The sequence below is a fragment of the Myotis daubentonii genome, chromosome 7 (genome assembly GCF_963259705.1).
Source record: "Myotis daubentonii chromosome 7, mMyoDau2.1, whole genome shotgun sequence".
Taxonomy (NCBI): Eukaryota; Metazoa; Chordata; class Mammalia; order Chiroptera; family Vespertilionidae; genus Myotis; species Myotis daubentonii.
The window spans coordinates 56,072,996-56,090,744 of NC_081846.1; the positions used below are offsets into that span (position 1 = coordinate 56,072,996).

Here is a 17,749-nt window from a genome sequence, read left to right on the forward strand (position 1 = left end):
GTGTGACTATCTGAACACAAGGTGAATTCACATTAAATGATAAGACTTCCTAATAATTAGTATGTGCCTCTCTTTGGAATTTGTAATTAGAGGAAAGAGGAAAAATGAAGGAAATAGATAAAAGGGCACCTTTGTAAAATTAAAATCTTTTATAACCAATTCTGTTTCTTTGTGAAGCAAACAAGGTAAAGGAAGCAAGAATTGAAAATGTACTTACTTCCTCTCTTAGTTGGTAACTCAACTTCAGGCTTTTTATACTAAGAGCAGTGTGAAATCACTGAAGGGTTTGCACTAAAGAGTGACAGGATCAGACCAAGTCCTGAAAAGAATTACAGAGGCACTACTGGCATTCGGGGCTGGACGATTCTTTGTTCTGGGGGACTGACCTGGGCATTATAGAATGTTTGGCAGCCTCCCTGATCTCTACTCACTAGTCGCCTATAGCAGTCCCCCCACTTTGAGATGTGACACCAAAAATGTCTCCAGACATTATCAAAATATCCCCTGAGGGACAAAGTGGCCCCAATTGACAGCCACTGGACTAAATCTAGAATATCTCACAATGTCATTTGACAGCAATTTCAAATTCTATTGGGTTGTATTTCATTCCATACATATTAATTGGTGACCTTCTTTGTTGTGATGTTCAAAGAGGGACAACATTTAGTCTCTGCTTTTGAAGGAACTTATGGCAGGGGAGGGTATGGGAGGCAGACAAACTTAGAAATTAAGGAAAAATGGGTAAGGATGTCATTCCAGAGGAGGCTGGGGAAGGAAGCTCTCTCAAGGGCAGGCTTCCATGGTACCCTAGAATTACCTTGTAGTTGAGATTTTCTCAATGGCAAGATCTTGAAATCTGACCTATTAATAACCAGAGTTGTTTATGTTCATTGATGAGAGACTATCCCGATGGAGTACCCTTTGCATAAAGTCTATCCTGACTTCTCTGGAACTTAGCCTGTTCTGTTGTTATATCCTTTCTTCTCTTCCCCTCCCCCCTCCCCCTCCTTCTCCCCCGCTCCCTCTCTCTCCCTCTCCCCCCACCTCCCGTCCCCCACTGACTCCATCTGGCCCTACTAACATGTTTAAGTTTTACTGAGCTTTGGGAGTGGGAAGCTTTTCTTCAACTCCCATTTCTCTTCCTAGAGTAGTTACTGCTCCATTTCTCTTCCTGTAAGGAGTAACCCCTGCTACACCACGACTGAGTCTCTCATGGGCAACAATCACTTCTCACTGCCAAATCCCACAGCTTTCCTTTTGTGTTCCATTTAGCAATGTTGACCACCCTCTCCTTGTGTCTTCTTCCTGGGCTCCCTAGGTCCTGCCCTAGCTTCTCCTCCCACTGGACTCATGTTTTGTTTTGTTTTTTTCTGGCTCTTCCTTGTGCACTTGCTGACCACATGGCTGATTACAAGTTCATAGTGAATTTAAATACTAATGTAGTTTTGACTCCCTAGTATTTCTCTCTCACTTCAAGTGAGGAAGCGTATTTGCCGTTGAAACTGAACTAAGCCAATATTAGCCAGATTTAGATGAAATCTGCCACACTACACTTTGCAGTCAGGCTGGTTTATTTTTAGAAGGAATACTATTTCTCAGTGAGCAGAAGACATTGTTCTGATATCCTGCAGGACAAAACACATCCTTGCTTCTGTTCCTGCCTGATGCTAGTGCAAGGTAGGCATTCACTTCCCCGGAAAGCTGGTCCTCTTTGTTTTATTTTCACACCTTGGAGCAGCTCAAAGGATTAAAAAAAAAAGAGTCATTTCTGAGCAAAAAAAGTATATATATATATAAAATTTTCAAGGCTGATCCATGGTATCTTTGGGAAATTTTTAATTCATTATAAAAATATGGAAATGAACTGAGGTTTTTGTTTTGATTTGTTGACATTTTTTATAGTGCCTTTTGGTGAAAATCCCCAAAGACCCAAGTGATTGGAAGAACTGGACATCTGCTCAAGATTTCTGTGTTGAAGAAGGGGGGACACTGGTCACCATTGAAAACAAGGTGGAGCAAGGTAGTCAATGTTCATCAGGCAAAAATAACTATTTTTATTCAAGTATTTATTAAACTATTCCCCCAAAATACTAACATTTCCAAATCAGTATTTTCCTGAATTTTTCCATCTTACCTATAAAGTTTAGATCATGACATCTATAAAAGTTCATGCACTGCATTGCCTATAAACTGTTGGTTTGGAACCTTTTGTCTCACCAGTCATAGTAAAGAGAATAAAGACATAGATCTGATCTGTATTTCAAAGGACCAAAATAATCTGAGGTAAAATCTATTATAATTGCATGGCATAATTTTTTAGATTCCTTTAGATTCACCTATATGCTTTTATTAGATACTTAGGGAATTATATACTTAGTATAAATATAGCAAATAAATTCTCTTTTGTTAAGAAAGGCATTGAATGAACATTGGAAATTGTTTTGTTAATGATACGATGAAATCCCAGGCTTCACCAGCTAATTTCTGTCAATTTAAACAGAAACAAAAATGAAAGACTGCATTACCTTAATAAGGACAAAATAACAAATTCTGACAATTGACTAGTAATTAAGTCTTACCGTCATTTAAATAAAATTGTAGCTATAAACAGAATTGGCTGATTACCCAAATGGATTATATAGCATTGAAATTTATAATGTATGCTTATTTTTCAGCTTTCATTACTATGAATCTTTATGGACAGACCACTGATGTGTGGATAGGGCTACAATATGATGATTATGAAAAATGGCTAAGTGGAAAGCGTGTGGTATATTCTAACTGGTCTCCAATTGATATAATAAATGTAAGTGTTAAGATTTACTTTTTAGAAATTGGCAAGAGATTTTGCTCAAGACTTGTTTACTAAAGTTTTTTTATAGCTCTTATATTTTATAGGCATAAATTTTTATTAGTCAATTGTTAATATATTCATTTTAATAATGCAAAATATAATTTTCACATGTTCCATAAATGTAATTACTTTACTCATCACAAGAATTATTTATGTCTTAGGTTATGAAGTGATCTGTGAACAGATTTATTAAATGCAAACAAAAGAAAAATGTTGTTTGAATTTTTAAAATTATGTCCTTAATAAAAATGTCGGTGTTATGATAATGTTACATGTTACCTTTAAGAAAAATCTATTCTTTTAGATTCCAAGTCATAACACCACCGAAGTTCAAAAGCACATTCCTCTCTGTGCTTTGCTGTCAAGTAATGCTAATTTTCATTTCACTGGAAAATGGTATTTTGAAGACTGTGGAAAAGAAGGTTATGGGTTTGTTTGTGAGAAAATGCAGGGTAAGAAATGTTTGCTTCTTTATTCCTTTCATTTATATGGTTCACTCTTCTTTTCCATTTTGTTTTACATGCTGTATAACTGACAGTTTCATAGCTTAACAGTGCCAGACACTGATTTTTTGAGATTTATACACATATAGTCTTTTAATTTCGCTAACCCAGGATTATGCCCTCTAGTGGGGTTCTACAGACTGCAAAGACCACATGAGTGACAGCCAAGTTTAGGCATCCATTTGGTCATATTAAAAGGTATTATTGCTTTGTTCTTGGATTATATGTCTGTTCAGGCAATTAAAAGGATTGCTAAATGCTGGAAAAGAATCAAGGAAAGAAACCAACTCAATACTTACTCCTGTCTTGGAATGCCAAAAATGGTCTTTGTAACTAAACATGGCATGCAGCACGTTTCTCGGTCTGATGGTGATAACACCCAATGACTTGTGGTGTGAAGTAACAAAATCATACTACCACAAGTAGCCAATGGGGTCCATGAACAGTGTGAATGCCCTGTAAGTGAGGACAACAACAATAGCTCATAGCTCATGCTTTCACTGAGGGCTAGGTTTCCCTGTACTATGCAACCCTAGAAGGCCATGCTTTGTGTCTGGAGCTGTGTGGAACTCTGGGCAATCTAGTATATATGCTTACTTGCAATAGGAATTATAACTCTTACTGTTTCATACATTTGGACCCTTTAATGATGTTAAGTATTAACCCATCCTTGGAAAAGCAGCTCCAGGGAAACCCTGTTTCCTGGGTTCACCGGTATCACTTAATCACAATAGTGGTTGGGAACTGAAAGAAAATACCAGATCAGTTATAGCAAGAGTATTATGAGAAGAGCAGAGTCTTGCAGGGAGAGAAATAATTCCAATATGCCATGTCTTTGCATACTTATGATGTACCTGGCGCTGTGCCTTGGCTTTATCTGCATTATGTCATAAAATCCTCATGACGAATCTAGGAAGTAGATAAAAGTCTCCCCATTTTACAAATGAGGAACTTGAGGATCAGAAAAGATAAGTAACACACTCAAATTAAATACAGTTATTTCATTCCGTGACCTTGAGTTTGATCTCTTCTAGAAATGTACTCCTGACCACTTTCCCTCTGTGATATTTGGGGGTGAACAATGTATATGTTCTTTTGGAGACAGCATAGGGTAGTGGTGGTGGAGAGCGTGGGCACTGGAGCTCACACCGCTCTGGGTTCCTACCCGACCTCTGTAAATAAACGGTCAGTCAAGTTTCTTTTCTTCTCTGAACGTTTACTTCTGCATCTATTAAATGGAATAAAACTATTTCACAGGCTCTCTGTATATATTGGGTTATATATGTTTAATAAATAATGATTCTTTTTATTGTTATTTCCAAACCATATTATTCAACTACTCAAATTCTTATAGTCTACAGTGATTACTCAAATTTTTATCTGCACGAAAGATAAAATGTCTGAATAAAAAGAGAGTCAAGGGCAAAGTCAACACCCCCAATTTGGAACTTGGTTTCCAATGGATCTTTCTTTTTCACAGAAATGAGTGGCAAAATCAGGTTGCTCAAAGTCACTTATGTTTTGAAACCTGATGGAATCAACTACATAAGGAGAAATTCATATAGGTGAAAATACAGATGTATAACTTTAGTGGGGGAGCACAGTTAAATGGGTGCTTGGATCACATATACAAGAAATTTTAGTTACTTTAACTTTACTAACTGTTAAAATTTTAAAATAGATATTTGTTTTTATATAAATAACCTTACACTTCATACACAGGCTAGCAAACAGACTTCTAGCAAAAGAAAGAAAGAAAGAAAAACAACAACAGATGATAAAAGTGTGGTCCATCACAATTTACTTGGTTAATTTCACTTTGGTTTTACAACAGGCATTGAGGTAACATTTTCAGGTAAAAGTTGAATTCCCACTTTGTCATTTTTATTTGGAAGATTGTGACAACAGGAGGAGAGGGGAGAAGAAGCAACAACATTTATTGAGTGCCCACTATATCCCAGGTACCAGAGTAAGTGCTCTTTGTAGAAATCTCAATGAATTCTACCCACACCCCTCTTAGGAGGTCTTACTGACCTTACAGACTATAAATGTGAGGTTTTAAGAGATTAACTAATTTCCTAAGGTTTCTTAGCCATGTAGGGTCAGGACTAGAGTTGAGTCACATCTTATCATGCTCCTTTTCAAGCCCAAATGGAGTGAAACCAGTGTAGAGAAAGAAATCCAAGCCACTTTAGATCAGACACTTAAGAAACCCTTACCTTGTTTTTGTATTTTAAGTTCTCAAAATTTAGCCTATCAAGCACATAATATGATAAAAACAAAAAGGCAGGCTCAATCCCTAGTGTGGGGCATGCAGGAGGCAGCCGATGGATGATTCTCTCTCATCATTGATGTTTCTCTCCCTTCCTTTTTGAAATTAATAAAAATATATTTTTTAAAATAAAATTATCTCTTCCTAAAAAAGATCTCAGAAGTAGAAAGCAGAACCACTGACTTCCAAGGAATCGAACTGTGACCTCCGGGTTCATAGGTAGACACTCAACCACTGAGTCATGCCTGCTAGGCTGTATTTCTAAGTGTTAATTAATTTTTAAGCTTCTTTATGTATGTATACATGTAAACATTAAGCATGATAACGATCATACAGTCTGAAAAGTTTAATAAAGTGTTATATTTAAGAATGCTCACTTGTAAATTATGTCTGTAGTGCAGTATATGATGACGTGGCGTATGCCAATATTCTCTTGTAAGTATTAAGTTCTGTAGGAGCACATGTGTTAGGCCGAACGAGGAGAGCCAGCAGAAGGAAACCAACCTTGGTCACATGCCTTCCACCAGCGTGGTCAGTTTGACAAAAAATGTTCAAATGGGAAACCTTCTAGAAATGACATTTATTATATGTTTATATTTTTAAAGAAACTCATTCATTAAATGTCCTAAGTGTTTGAATTCTTTAGCATCACCTGTGCTTTCAGGTAGTGTCCTTGGTTTGAAGACTTCAGTTCTGAGAAGAAAAACACTGCTGTTAACAACAGCGTGGGCCATTGTGGCAGATTCCCATGCTAAGCTTCGCCTCCCCCTGCCTCCTCCAGATGCTGCATAATGATCTTCGTTGTTGTTCTTGTTCTAGATACTTCTGGACATGGTGTAAATACATCTGATATGTATCCCATCCCCAACACCTTAGACTATGGAAACAAAACTTATAAAATAATCAGTGCAAATATGACGTGGTACACAGCAATGAGAGCCTGCATGCTGCACGGAGCGGAACTGGCCAGCATTACAGATCAGTATCACCAGTCCTTCCTCACTGTTATCCTCAACCGGCTAGGACATGCCCACTGGATTGGACTGTTCAGTGCAGATGTACGTGTCCTCAGACCCCTTGGACAATCCTCACCTCACCCCGTTTCACATCTACTTCCTCAGGAGGCGAGCCACTGAAATTAGCACAGAAAAAAATTTCCCCAGAAGTAATAGTAAATGTAACATTTAGGCCATTGGTTTATGCAGTAACTACTGACCAACCTTATGAGCAGCCTGTGACCAAAAAATATAGACACCTTCTTAGAGTAAATATCCACTTGCCTAGTTTCTGGAAATGAATGCCCTTCAAAGGTTCTATGAAATTTTCTGAGAAATTTCAAGATGCTTCCTCATGTACTGGAGCACCTCCTACACTCAAGCACCTTTATTTGGGTAATTTGTTGCATTTAAGAAATTCGCAAGAAAAACGAATCATGCTTCCTGTTTAGAAAGTTGGCCATTGATAACTTCAGTATCCCTTGACATTTACCATGTAGGTTATTTTTCTCCTCTGGGAATGTAGTTTGGAGAGTAAGGTGGGTTTTTTTTTTTTAAGTTTCCTTTTTTCTTTAATAAAAATAATCACACACTCAAATTAGTGAAAGTAAATCAATTTTATCCTGACCTCTAGTGCTACTCCCCAAAGTCAATCACTGTTAACCATTTCTGGTGTGTCATATATGTAAATGTAATGGATGAACATGTATATTGTTTTTTAAATATAAATGAGAACTTGCTAGATATGCTGTATCTTTAAACTTACTTTTTTATTTAATATACCTTGTACAGTTTTCAATGTCAGTACATAAAAATCTAACACATGTAAGGATATATCACACTTTATTAAACAATTCTCCTCTGAATGGATAGCTGGGTTCGTCCCAGTTTTCACAATAACAAAAAGTGCACAACAAATATCCTGTGCAGGTAGGATGAGTTCCCAGAAGTGAAGTTGCTCAGTACACTTTGAATTGTAACAAGTAGTCCCTGCAATTTACATGCCAACATTAGTGTATGATAACATCTAGTTTTTTCACATCTTTGCCAACACTGGGTATGTCAAAATTTTAATCCTTGCCAGTGAGATAGGTAAAAGGATGGTGTTTATGGTTGTTGACTGTGTTTTCATATTGCAGAATGTTTTAACTTATGTAGTCGATTTTTGCTTTATGGCCTCTGGATTTTTCTATCAGACTTGGAGAGATTTTTCCCACACTAGGAGTATAAAATATGTAGCCAAGTTTTCTTTAGCACTTCTATATGTTCAATTTTATGTTTGAATCTTTGATCATTCTGAAATTTATTTTGGTGTAAAGAACAAGGTATTGATCCAACTTCACTCTGATTGCTTGCTGGGAAATGATGGTGGCAGGGAGCCAAGGATGCCCCAAAACTAAAGAAGACATCTCTCAGGCAGATATTCTTTTCTGTCAGGCCATATGCACAAGCTGTCCTAGACCCCCTGAAATAGAAATCTAAGATGTGGAAATACAAATCTGTGTGGAGTGAGGGATGCCCACACAGCATTGGGTGATGCCCAAACAGCGGTCTTGGCAAGGAAATGATGGCTCCGTTTCCCTCCACAGGATGGTCTCAGTTTTGAGTGGTTAGATGGCGCCAAATCCTCCTTCACTTTTTGGAAAGAGGATGAGCCATCCGTCCTGGGTGACTGTGGTTTTGCTGACACCAATGGGTTCTGGAGTATCACAGCCTGTGAGACATTTCTGCAAGGAGCCATTTGTCATGTACCTGCTGGTAGGTTCAATTCTATTCAACTAAAAACATATGTACTGTGCACCTACTGCATGCCAGGCAGTGTGCTAAGCAGGAGCTAGGAGGAAGAGTAGTAAGGAGTGTCTGCCTCAAGAAGCCTTTGGTCTGGTAGGTGATGTACAGACAAATAACTGTTATACAAGGCAGGGCTACCAAACAATATGAGAGGTAGCAAGTGTTGTGGGGTTAGCAAGAAAAAGAACACATCATATCCACTTGGAAAATGTAGAAAGACTTCTTGAAGGACTTAACTGTGGAGATTTCCCTTGAAGAATGGGTTGGATATAAACGAGGCAATGATGGGACATTTTGAGCAGAAAAGGTTGGGCAAAGACATGGAAGGAAGAAAGGACTGAGCATGTATAAGGCAAAGCTGATATTGAGATTTTCCTACATCACAAATTATGGTTAAGGGAGAGGTATGAAATCAGTTAGAAATGTGGGTTAGGAGAATCAACGACCTTGAATGCCAGATTGGGGATTTATGTGTAAGTCAACAACAAATAGGATCCTAGAGTTATTGTGATAATAATAGCAATGATATTTATGTCTATATCACACACATACACACAGATATATATATATTAAGATGATAATAACATATCATTATACTTAAAGTTCACCTGGCTAGGCCAGGCCAAGTGAACTTTATTTTAAAGATGAAACAAATTCAGAACATTAAATAGCTTCTTGAAGATCTCACAGATGTCCATCAGCAGCCCCAGTAGTAGCAGACAAGTGTCCTTGCTTTCTGGTGTGATGTTTATCCATCACACCAGACCCTCGTTCCCTTGATTGCTGCGGCGTATGTAGAGTCCTTAACCCTAGTTGGTCTCTTTTTGAATCTCTCATTTAGTAAAAGTGCACTTACTTTTTACATTCTGGATATGATAAGTCAAATAGAGTGCACATTATGTACCTTCAGATCAAAATAATTCAGGCTGAAAGTCATATACTTTGGAAAAGCCAATCCTGCTTCTAAAACACCATAAGAGTTAGCCTTCCCTTTCAACAACACTGCATTTATTGAGTGCTTTAGAAACATCGGGCACTATCTCACTTGAACTTCTCAAGCTGTAAGAAAGATGTTGTTAGATCTCTTGTGTAGATAAAGAAACCAAAGTATAGGGAGGTTACATATCAGGCCCACAGCCACCTACCTAGGATCTCAGCGTGACGCGTCTGACTCTTGTGCTAGCCCTCTGAAGCAAAGTCCACCCCAAATTTCCCTGTGTTATGTGATGTGATGTGATGTTATATGATACACTATTGAATGCATTATTTTCTCTAATAGGTTGATTAGCAGGTAAGGATTTGCTAAATCTATAATATGCAGCACTGCATGTAATAAATTTTGTACATTGCCTTTGGAATTGCCTTTTGCCAGCTTCATTCAGCTGCCAGTATTCCTAAGAATCATATCCCTCAATGTGATACTAATGGTAAACATGAAAGTCAGCCACCTCACCCAGGCAGCACCCAGACTAAGCCTCTATACCCTGTCATGTGCAGGTAAAGGTTGTTTCTGCCAGAAATGCTATAAACCAGCCCTAGTTTTGTAATCATGTATATTAAACCACTCTTCCAACTATTACCATGAAAATCTCATTACATATATTTATCTTGGTCTTTCATAGAATGTAATGCAATACTCATCTCAACTCAGTCACCACACTGAAATCATAACTGATTTTTGTTTATAGAAACAAGACCATTTGGACACCCAGAGCTGTGCTCTGAAACATCTATTCCCTGGATAAAATTCAAAAGTAATTGCTACAGTTTTTCTACAGTCCTAGACAGTATGAGTTTTGAAGCTGCTCATGAATTTTGCAAAAAGGAAGGTAATTCTTTTGTGATGGTAACATACTTTCAATGTGTTCCTTCTTTTTTAAATTTTATTTTCGGGAGTATTACATATGTCCCCCTGTTTCCCCCTTTTACCCCCTCCACCCGGCTCCTGCCCCACCCCAGGCCCTCACCACACTATTGTCTGTGTCCATGGGCTATGTCAATGTGTTCCTTCATGATATTTTAGTAAACAATCTAATTTTTTTCTGATGATTTAGTGATTTTAGCAGCAATAAAAACACTGAAAAAATAAATAGTATTACATTTATTTGGAGGATGGTTAATGTATGAAACTAGAGGCCCAGTGCATGAATTCGTGCACAGGTGCAGTCCCTCAGCCCAGCCTGTACCCTCTTGTAGTCCGGGAGCCCCAGGGGATGTCAGACATCCCTCTCGCAGTCCGGGGCTCTCACAGTCTGGAACCCCTCGCTTCTTACTGCCTGCCTGCAGCGGAGGTGGGAGAGGCTCCCACCACTGCCACTGTGCTTGCCAGCTGTGAGCCCAGCTTCTGGCTGAGTGGTGCTCCCCCTGTGGGAGCGCACTGACCACCAGGGGGCAGTTCCTGCATTGAGCATCTTCCCCCTGGTGGTCAGTGCACATCATAGTGACTGGTCAACTGTCTGCCCCCTGGTGGTCAGTGCACATTATAGCGAGTGGTTGAGCATCCTTAGCATATCATTAGCATATTATGCTTTGATTGGTTGAACATCCAACCAGTAGACCGGACAGTTAGCATATTAAGCTTTTATTATATAGGATTAAATGTCCAGTATAAAAGTTAAGATGATGTCTCAGAATACTCTACTTCCAAACAAAATGTTCTTTTGGTAAAGGAACATCTGAGAAAAGGCATGTTTGGAGCAATAGAGAACATTTTGATTTTTCTTAGAAGTAATAAAATAGAAAGTAACTATGTGAATGCTTTTGAATTACAGATTTTTTATGTTCCCTAAAATTAATATTCTATGCTTTACTTCTGAGATTAAAGCTTGTTTCTCTTAATAAATGTGGTTTTGCTTTAACATTTTTCACCAAAAATCACTTACATACACTGGAAATTTTCACTTTTCAGAGCCTGAGCTTTACAAATTATGGTATGGGAGACATTTTTAAAATTGTATTTACATGTGAACACAAGTACTTGTTCATTTGCTGTTTGTCTTTTACAGGATCTAGTCTTTTAACAATCAAGGATGAGGCTGAAAATTCATTTCTCCTAGAAGAGCTCTCTGTTTTTGTTTCTTCTGTCCAGATGGTTTGGTTGAATGCTCAGTTTGACGATGACAGTAAGTAATTGGTGTAGAAAAGAGGAGAGAGCAAAAATAGGCACATGGTGGTCAAGGTTGGTGAAAATGGCCTCTACAAACCAGAAAACTCTCCTTGAATAGAGTGGCTGTGAAAAATAGCACAAGTGTTAAAGCCATTTCTTCCAAAAAAACATTGCTAACCCTTTTCTCTATACTGTCCTTTCCTGTGAAATAACCGCAAATGAAAACAAGTTTATCTGCGTGAAGATGCTTGGCTGGATCTTTAGGTTCACAGATGGAGTCACAGACACCAAACCATATTCATTTGAAAATACCCCAGGTTCCTGGGTGTTAAAAAGCACAATAGAGTGTGACGGTAACATTTAGTAAGCAATCTAATTTTTTGTCTGATGATTTAATAATTTTAGCAGTCATAAAAGCATTGAAAAATAAATAGTATTAAATTTGTTTAATGTTTCAGTGATGAATTATGCTATTAGAATTATTTGCTACCCATAACAACCAAAGTTTATATTCAAATGAGAGCATAGTGTTTTTTCCTTTATTTAAATGATGGTTATTGAAAGCACATGTGAATACAATTATTTTAAGTGGCATGGACAGCTTAGATCCTATAAAACAAGTGGTGTACCAAAGTAGAGGGTGGGTCTACCCTAGCAAGCAGTATTATTTCAATCACTGACATTATTTAGAATTTCTAGCACATGATGATAAAAAGCTGCCTGACTTTTAGTTTTATTGTTGATTTTAAATCCTTTTTGGACAATGCACCTCTTCATTTCCTACACATGGATGGACTCTCCCATGGCCCCGCCCTTTGGTATACCACTGGCTTGCTATTTAAAGAAACTCACTGTAAAATTCTTTTAGAAATTGAGCCATTTTGTAATGACATAGATGTTAGGACTTCAAAGGATTTTTTCTATGTTATTAGTTTAGTTTATTAAATGATTTCTTTAAGTTGCTTATAATGATAAGAAATATTTCAAAATCCAAACTTACATTAGCAAACATGAAATCCTTGGTGAAATAATTGGAACTAAGTTAAAATGAATCGAGAGTTGTTCACAAGGCAACTTAACTAATACCTACCTTGTGATGTTGAGTTCATAACTGTATTTACTGAGTTAAAAGCGCCAGATAAGGAGAGAATCTCATTAAATTTAGGGGCTGCTTTTTATGGTTTATTCCAGTCTTCGTAGGTTAGATAACCAATGGTCATTTTAAAATCGGCAATTTTTCCACAGATAAAACCATGAAGTGGTTTGATGGAACTCCCACAGACCAATCAAACTGGGGCATTCGGAAGCCAGAGATGGACCACATCAAACCTCCTCTGTGTGTTGCCCTGAGGATCCCCGAAGGAGTGTGGCAGTTATCCCCATGTCAAGAAAAAAAAGGATTTATATGTAAACTGGAGGCAGGTGGGTAAAGTCAGAGGGTGATTCTTCATTTTGATTCCACCCTATGTAATATTGACCCACCTATTTAGCATCTAAAGCTTTTAAAATCCAAGTATTCAGGGAGTACAGATATAGTTTATTCACATTTTTATTGCAAACAAAATGCACAGTGCTGAGACTGAATGGGAATTCTTTGGCTTAAAAAAGACAGTGTATGTGTTTGTAAGCACTAACAATGATTACTGTAAATCAGGGGTCAGCAAACTTTTCCTGTAAAGGGCTAGATAGAACTATTTCAGGCTCTGGGGGCCATATGGTCTCGGTCCTGCTGTCACTGTAGCATGAAAACAGCCACACACAATGCGGAAATGAAATGTGGCTGACTTCCAATGAAACATCTATACTAATAAAAGTGTAATATGCTAATTAGACTGGACAGCCAAACAGACCTTCCGGACAAAGCCACGGTGGCAGGGGCTGAGGCAGAGGCAGTTAGGGGCGATCAGCCAGGCAGGCAGGCCAGCAGTTAGGAGCCAGTGATCCCGGATTCTGAGAGGGATGTCTGACTGCCCCAAGGGGTCCCACATTGTGAGAGGGTGCAGGCCGAGCTGAACACCCCTCCCCTGCACAAATTTTGTGCACCAGGCCTCTAGTTACTTATAAAAACAGAAGCCCAGATTTAACCCATGGGCCATAGTTTGCTGAGCTCTGCTACAAACAATGACATCATTTTACTGACTTAAAAGAAAAACTTCATCTCATTTTCTTTTATATTTAATTTTAGATATTCGCATGGCAAAGGAACATCCAGGAAAAGGTATGTTTGGAGCAGTAGAGAACATTTTGATTTTTCTTAGAAGTAATAAAATAGAAAGTAACTATGTGAGGGTGTCTATTGTACTTCATTGCCATTGAAGTTTTCCCTTTTTTTCATCTTCTTTCAGGACCAAGTCACAGCATCGTACCATTGGCAGTAGCGCTGACACTGATAGCAATTTTGGCCATTTCCACACTTGCCTTCTACATAAACAAGCACAGGAGTGGTGCCTTCAGGAGACTTGTGGAGTTCCGGAATCCTTACTATCCCACAACCAACTTCAGTGCAGGACATTTGGAAGAAAATATTCTCATTTCAGATCTTGAGAAAAATGACCAACAGTGAGGAAGCCACAGTCATGTGGGCAAGTAAAGAAGACCTCAAGGAGAGCCTGTCTGTATTTTTCTTTACAGACCAGATGCCATTATACTGTGAATTGTGTCGCTAAAAGTGATAATCTCAAAGTGAATTATAACCAAATTAGAAGGGTGTTGATTTATTCATTTCCCGCAACTATGACCTCTTCTTTCAAAGGGGAAATTACACAATGGTTATTATTCTGAAAACAAGAACTATTAAAAGAAACTCCTTCTCAAAAACTCTCAAACCAATGTTAATTACAGTTTTTGCATTACTGTTTCTACCAAATATTTTCGGGGGAATTTTAAAACTCAGCTATTTAGACATTTACCCACTTTCATTCCATGAAAAGAGAGGAAGTAAAACAAAATGTAAAACCATAAACTTATATGTGATAGGAAAAGGAAAAACTTTCTGAGAGGTTTCTTCTTTGTTTTTAACGCAATCTTTTTAATCCAATCAGTTTTAACAGCAAGGTTTGGAAAGTACTGATTTCTAAGCTTAAAAGTCACAGGTTCTGGGCTCTAAACTAATACTTAGGGTGACTCATTTTTATTACTTCTGATTTCTCAAACCAAAAAAGAAGAAAATTTACTTTTCTTTAAATAGTAAAATATTGGTTAGCAGTGTGCTTTCATAAACAACCACACAATGTGGCCCAAAATATTCCATTATTAAGTGATGACTAAGTTTGATAGTTAAAAATATCTTAGAGATAAGCTTAAAAGGAATTTATTGAGATCCTAAATCTGTTAAAACTCATGGATTTTATTAAAAACTAAAGGTATAAAATAATATTTAACACCCCTAACAACCAAAAAAATATAAAATGTAACTTGAATTTAAAGGGGAAAAATTGAAGATCTGAATTATAGTCCCATTAGAGCCAGGCTCAAGAATATGTTGAGCAGTACTAGGTAAATTATATTTCAGCAGTAATTTAGACCCCTTTGCTGTTTAAGTGAGTTTATTTGGAGTGTTCTGTTTGGTAAACTGTGGTTCTGGGGAACCATCTCCATTGTGTTGAACTAGTAAGTGCAGTTGGTAAATAATGATTAAAAGCATGCCACTGTCCATAAATTTAAAATCACTGCTTTTTATCTTCCTTCATTAATTTCTTATAAAGAAACATGACTTCACCATCAATATTTAAGGGTTTACTCATTCCATAAATGTTTATTGAATTTCTATTAAGAACCAAATGCCACTCTACAAACTGGAGGTACTGGGGTAAGCATGTCCATGAGATCTCTGTTTTCAGGGCACTTCTTTTCTAATGAAGGAAAGTGGACAGTAAACCAGTAAAGAAATGCAGGAGCAGAAAATATCAGGTGGTTATGAATATTCAGTAAGGTCCCATGATAGAGAAAAACTGGGGGTTATCAGGGTCTTCCTAGAGTGTGCATTTTAGTTATTACAACCAACTGCCTCAAAGCTGGTGGCCACTAGTCACAAGGTGGAGCTCCGGGAGAAGGTATGAATACATTTCCAAGTGGCAAACCATCATCATTAGAAATACAATCTGAAGAGCATGCCCTCAGAATGAAGTCCCCATAGCTTGAAACAGTAAATACAGCTTCCCAAAGCAGCTCTTTGCTACTGTTGTGTGTGTAGTTTATACACTGGAACAATCAGCTTCCATAAGTTTTATAAGTTTTAAGACTTCATTTTTTTTAAAGATATTATATTATGTGACAGTTTTATATTTATGACTCAAAAGAATGATTGGCTTGAACTAACCAGATGCTATAAAAGCCCAATATAACAATTTATGAAGTGAAATTAAAGTTCTCTTCTGGTCTTTTCAATGGACTTGGTAAAAAAAAAAAAGCTAATCAATTATCCTTCCAGTCAAGCTATGTTGAAGTGGAATAGTCACACATAACAAGCTGACCAAGTATCTCATTCGTAAAGTGGTTCTACAGAAAGAAACTATACTGCTTGTCAATGCTCTGTACTTTGATACTGAATCCTGCAAGTTCAAAAATAGAAAGTACCGAAGTATGTTTTATTCATATATGTGCACTTTAATAAACATTTTTCCATATCTATTTTTAATCTGAAATTGATTTCACAGCTATAGCCTGAAAAGAAAAAAGTAGCAGGGTTACAAACACATTTATGCATAATTAATGTGCCCCCTCTTTAAAAAATCAGTTATTTTCTATGACTCTAGGTCAGTGGTCGGCAAACTCATTAGTCAACAGAGCCAAATATCAACAGTATAACGATTGAAATTTCTTTTGAGAGCCAAATTTTTAAAACTTAAACTATATAGGTAGGTACATTGTTATTAACTTAATTTGGGTACTCCTAAGCTGGCCTTTGCTGAAAACGTCCTCAATCTGATTGAAGTACGTTCACTGAGGTCGATCCCTTCCAACTCTCCCATCCACACTTGTCTTGTATACTTGTTTCGTCTATCTTCTTTCCGAAAACCGACTTCTGCGCATGGGCCACAAAGTTTCAATCGCACTGTACGTGCACGCCCGCACATGGTATTTTGTGGAAGAGCCACACTCGAGGGGCCAAAGAGCCGCATGTGGCTCACGAGCCGCGGTTTGCTGAACATTGCTCTAGGTAATGGAAAACCTTGGATTTTCCTTGTAAGTCCAATGGCTCTTCCCACCCCAGGAGTCTTCTTGCAGTTTAAATGCTTCTTCTACTGAAAGGTCCCCTCCCTATCAAGCATGGATTAGACGGTGTCTTTAGATAAAGGTTCAGTCTTTTGGAGTTTCCTTTCCCTCCTCGGAACGATGGATGGATATATGAGAACTCGGTGTGCCCTTGCGGTGCTGGGGGGAGAAGGTGATAACTGACTGTGGATGTGTGTTACCTGGTGTCCACTGAAGGAAGTTGTTTGGTCCCACTCTTGGGAATCCTGCTGGAATCTGTTATAGTTTAGTGGTTCTCAACCTGTGGGTCGCGACCCTTTGGGGGTCAAACGACCCTTTCACAGGGGTTGCCTAAGACCATTGGAAAACACATATATAATTACATATTGTTTTTGCGATTAATCACTATGCTTTAATTATGTTCAATTTGTAACAATGAAAATACATCCTGCATATCAGATATTTACATGACGATTCATAACAGTAGCAAAATTACAGTTATGAAGTAGCAACGAGAATAATTTTATGGTTGTGGGTCACCACAACATGAGGAACTGTATCAAAGGGTGGCGGCATTAGGAAGGTTGAGAACCACTGCTCTAGTTGGTGCAACCTGTAGTCTATTCTCTTTGATTTGGCCCCATCCCGCCTCTCTCTGGCACCACCTAATCCCGGGAGAATTGGTTGTGACTCCCATTCAATTCCCTCCCTGGACATTGCAATTCTTGGCTCCAAGGCCACTTCATCCCTGCAGTAGTGAGGCCCTGTCCAGCACCTTCTGCTACTCTGTCAGTGAGGGGAGGCTACATGCTGTAGCAAACAATCCCAAAATTTTAGTGGTCTAACAAGCAAAGGTTCATGCCTCCTCCACACCGAAGTGAGCTTGTAGGGGGACTTGGTTTTATTCCGTTATCGGCAGGTCCCAGTTCTTCCCTACAGTCAGACCTCCATCTCCTAAAGCCTTGGAGTCTTCCAGTGGGTCTCCTGCCTCTGAAGACGTTAACTTGGATACGTGTTTGATTAATCATGTAGCTA

At 38.1% G+C, this 17,749-nt stretch overlaps 1 protein-coding gene across 1 annotated transcript in view; it reads left to right on the forward strand.

Moving 5' to 3' along the window:
* PLA2R1 (phospholipase A2 receptor 1) overlaps positions 1 to 16,146 on the forward strand; it is a 105,676-nt gene extending 89,530 nt beyond the window's left edge. Inside the window, exons 21-30 of the mRNA XM_059704300.1 lie at positions 1,903 to 2,020; positions 2,676 to 2,806; positions 3,159 to 3,306; positions 6,449 to 6,687; positions 8,214 to 8,382; positions 10,104 to 10,244; positions 11,421 to 11,537; positions 12,767 to 12,943; positions 13,707 to 13,739; positions 13,867 to 16,146. Coding sequence (XP_059560283.1) covers positions 1,903 to 2,020; positions 2,676 to 2,806; positions 3,159 to 3,306; positions 6,449 to 6,687; positions 8,214 to 8,382; positions 10,104 to 10,244; positions 11,421 to 11,537; positions 12,767 to 12,943; positions 13,707 to 13,739; positions 13,867 to 14,084 — 1,491 coding nt within the window. The 3' untranslated portion in view covers positions 14,085 to 16,146. The remainder of the gene's footprint in view (positions 1 to 1,902; positions 2,021 to 2,675; positions 2,807 to 3,158; positions 3,307 to 6,448; positions 6,688 to 8,213; positions 8,383 to 10,103; positions 10,245 to 11,420; positions 11,538 to 12,766; positions 12,944 to 13,706; positions 13,740 to 13,866) is intronic.
* The last annotated feature ends 1,603 nt before the right edge of the window (positions 16,147 to 17,749 follow it).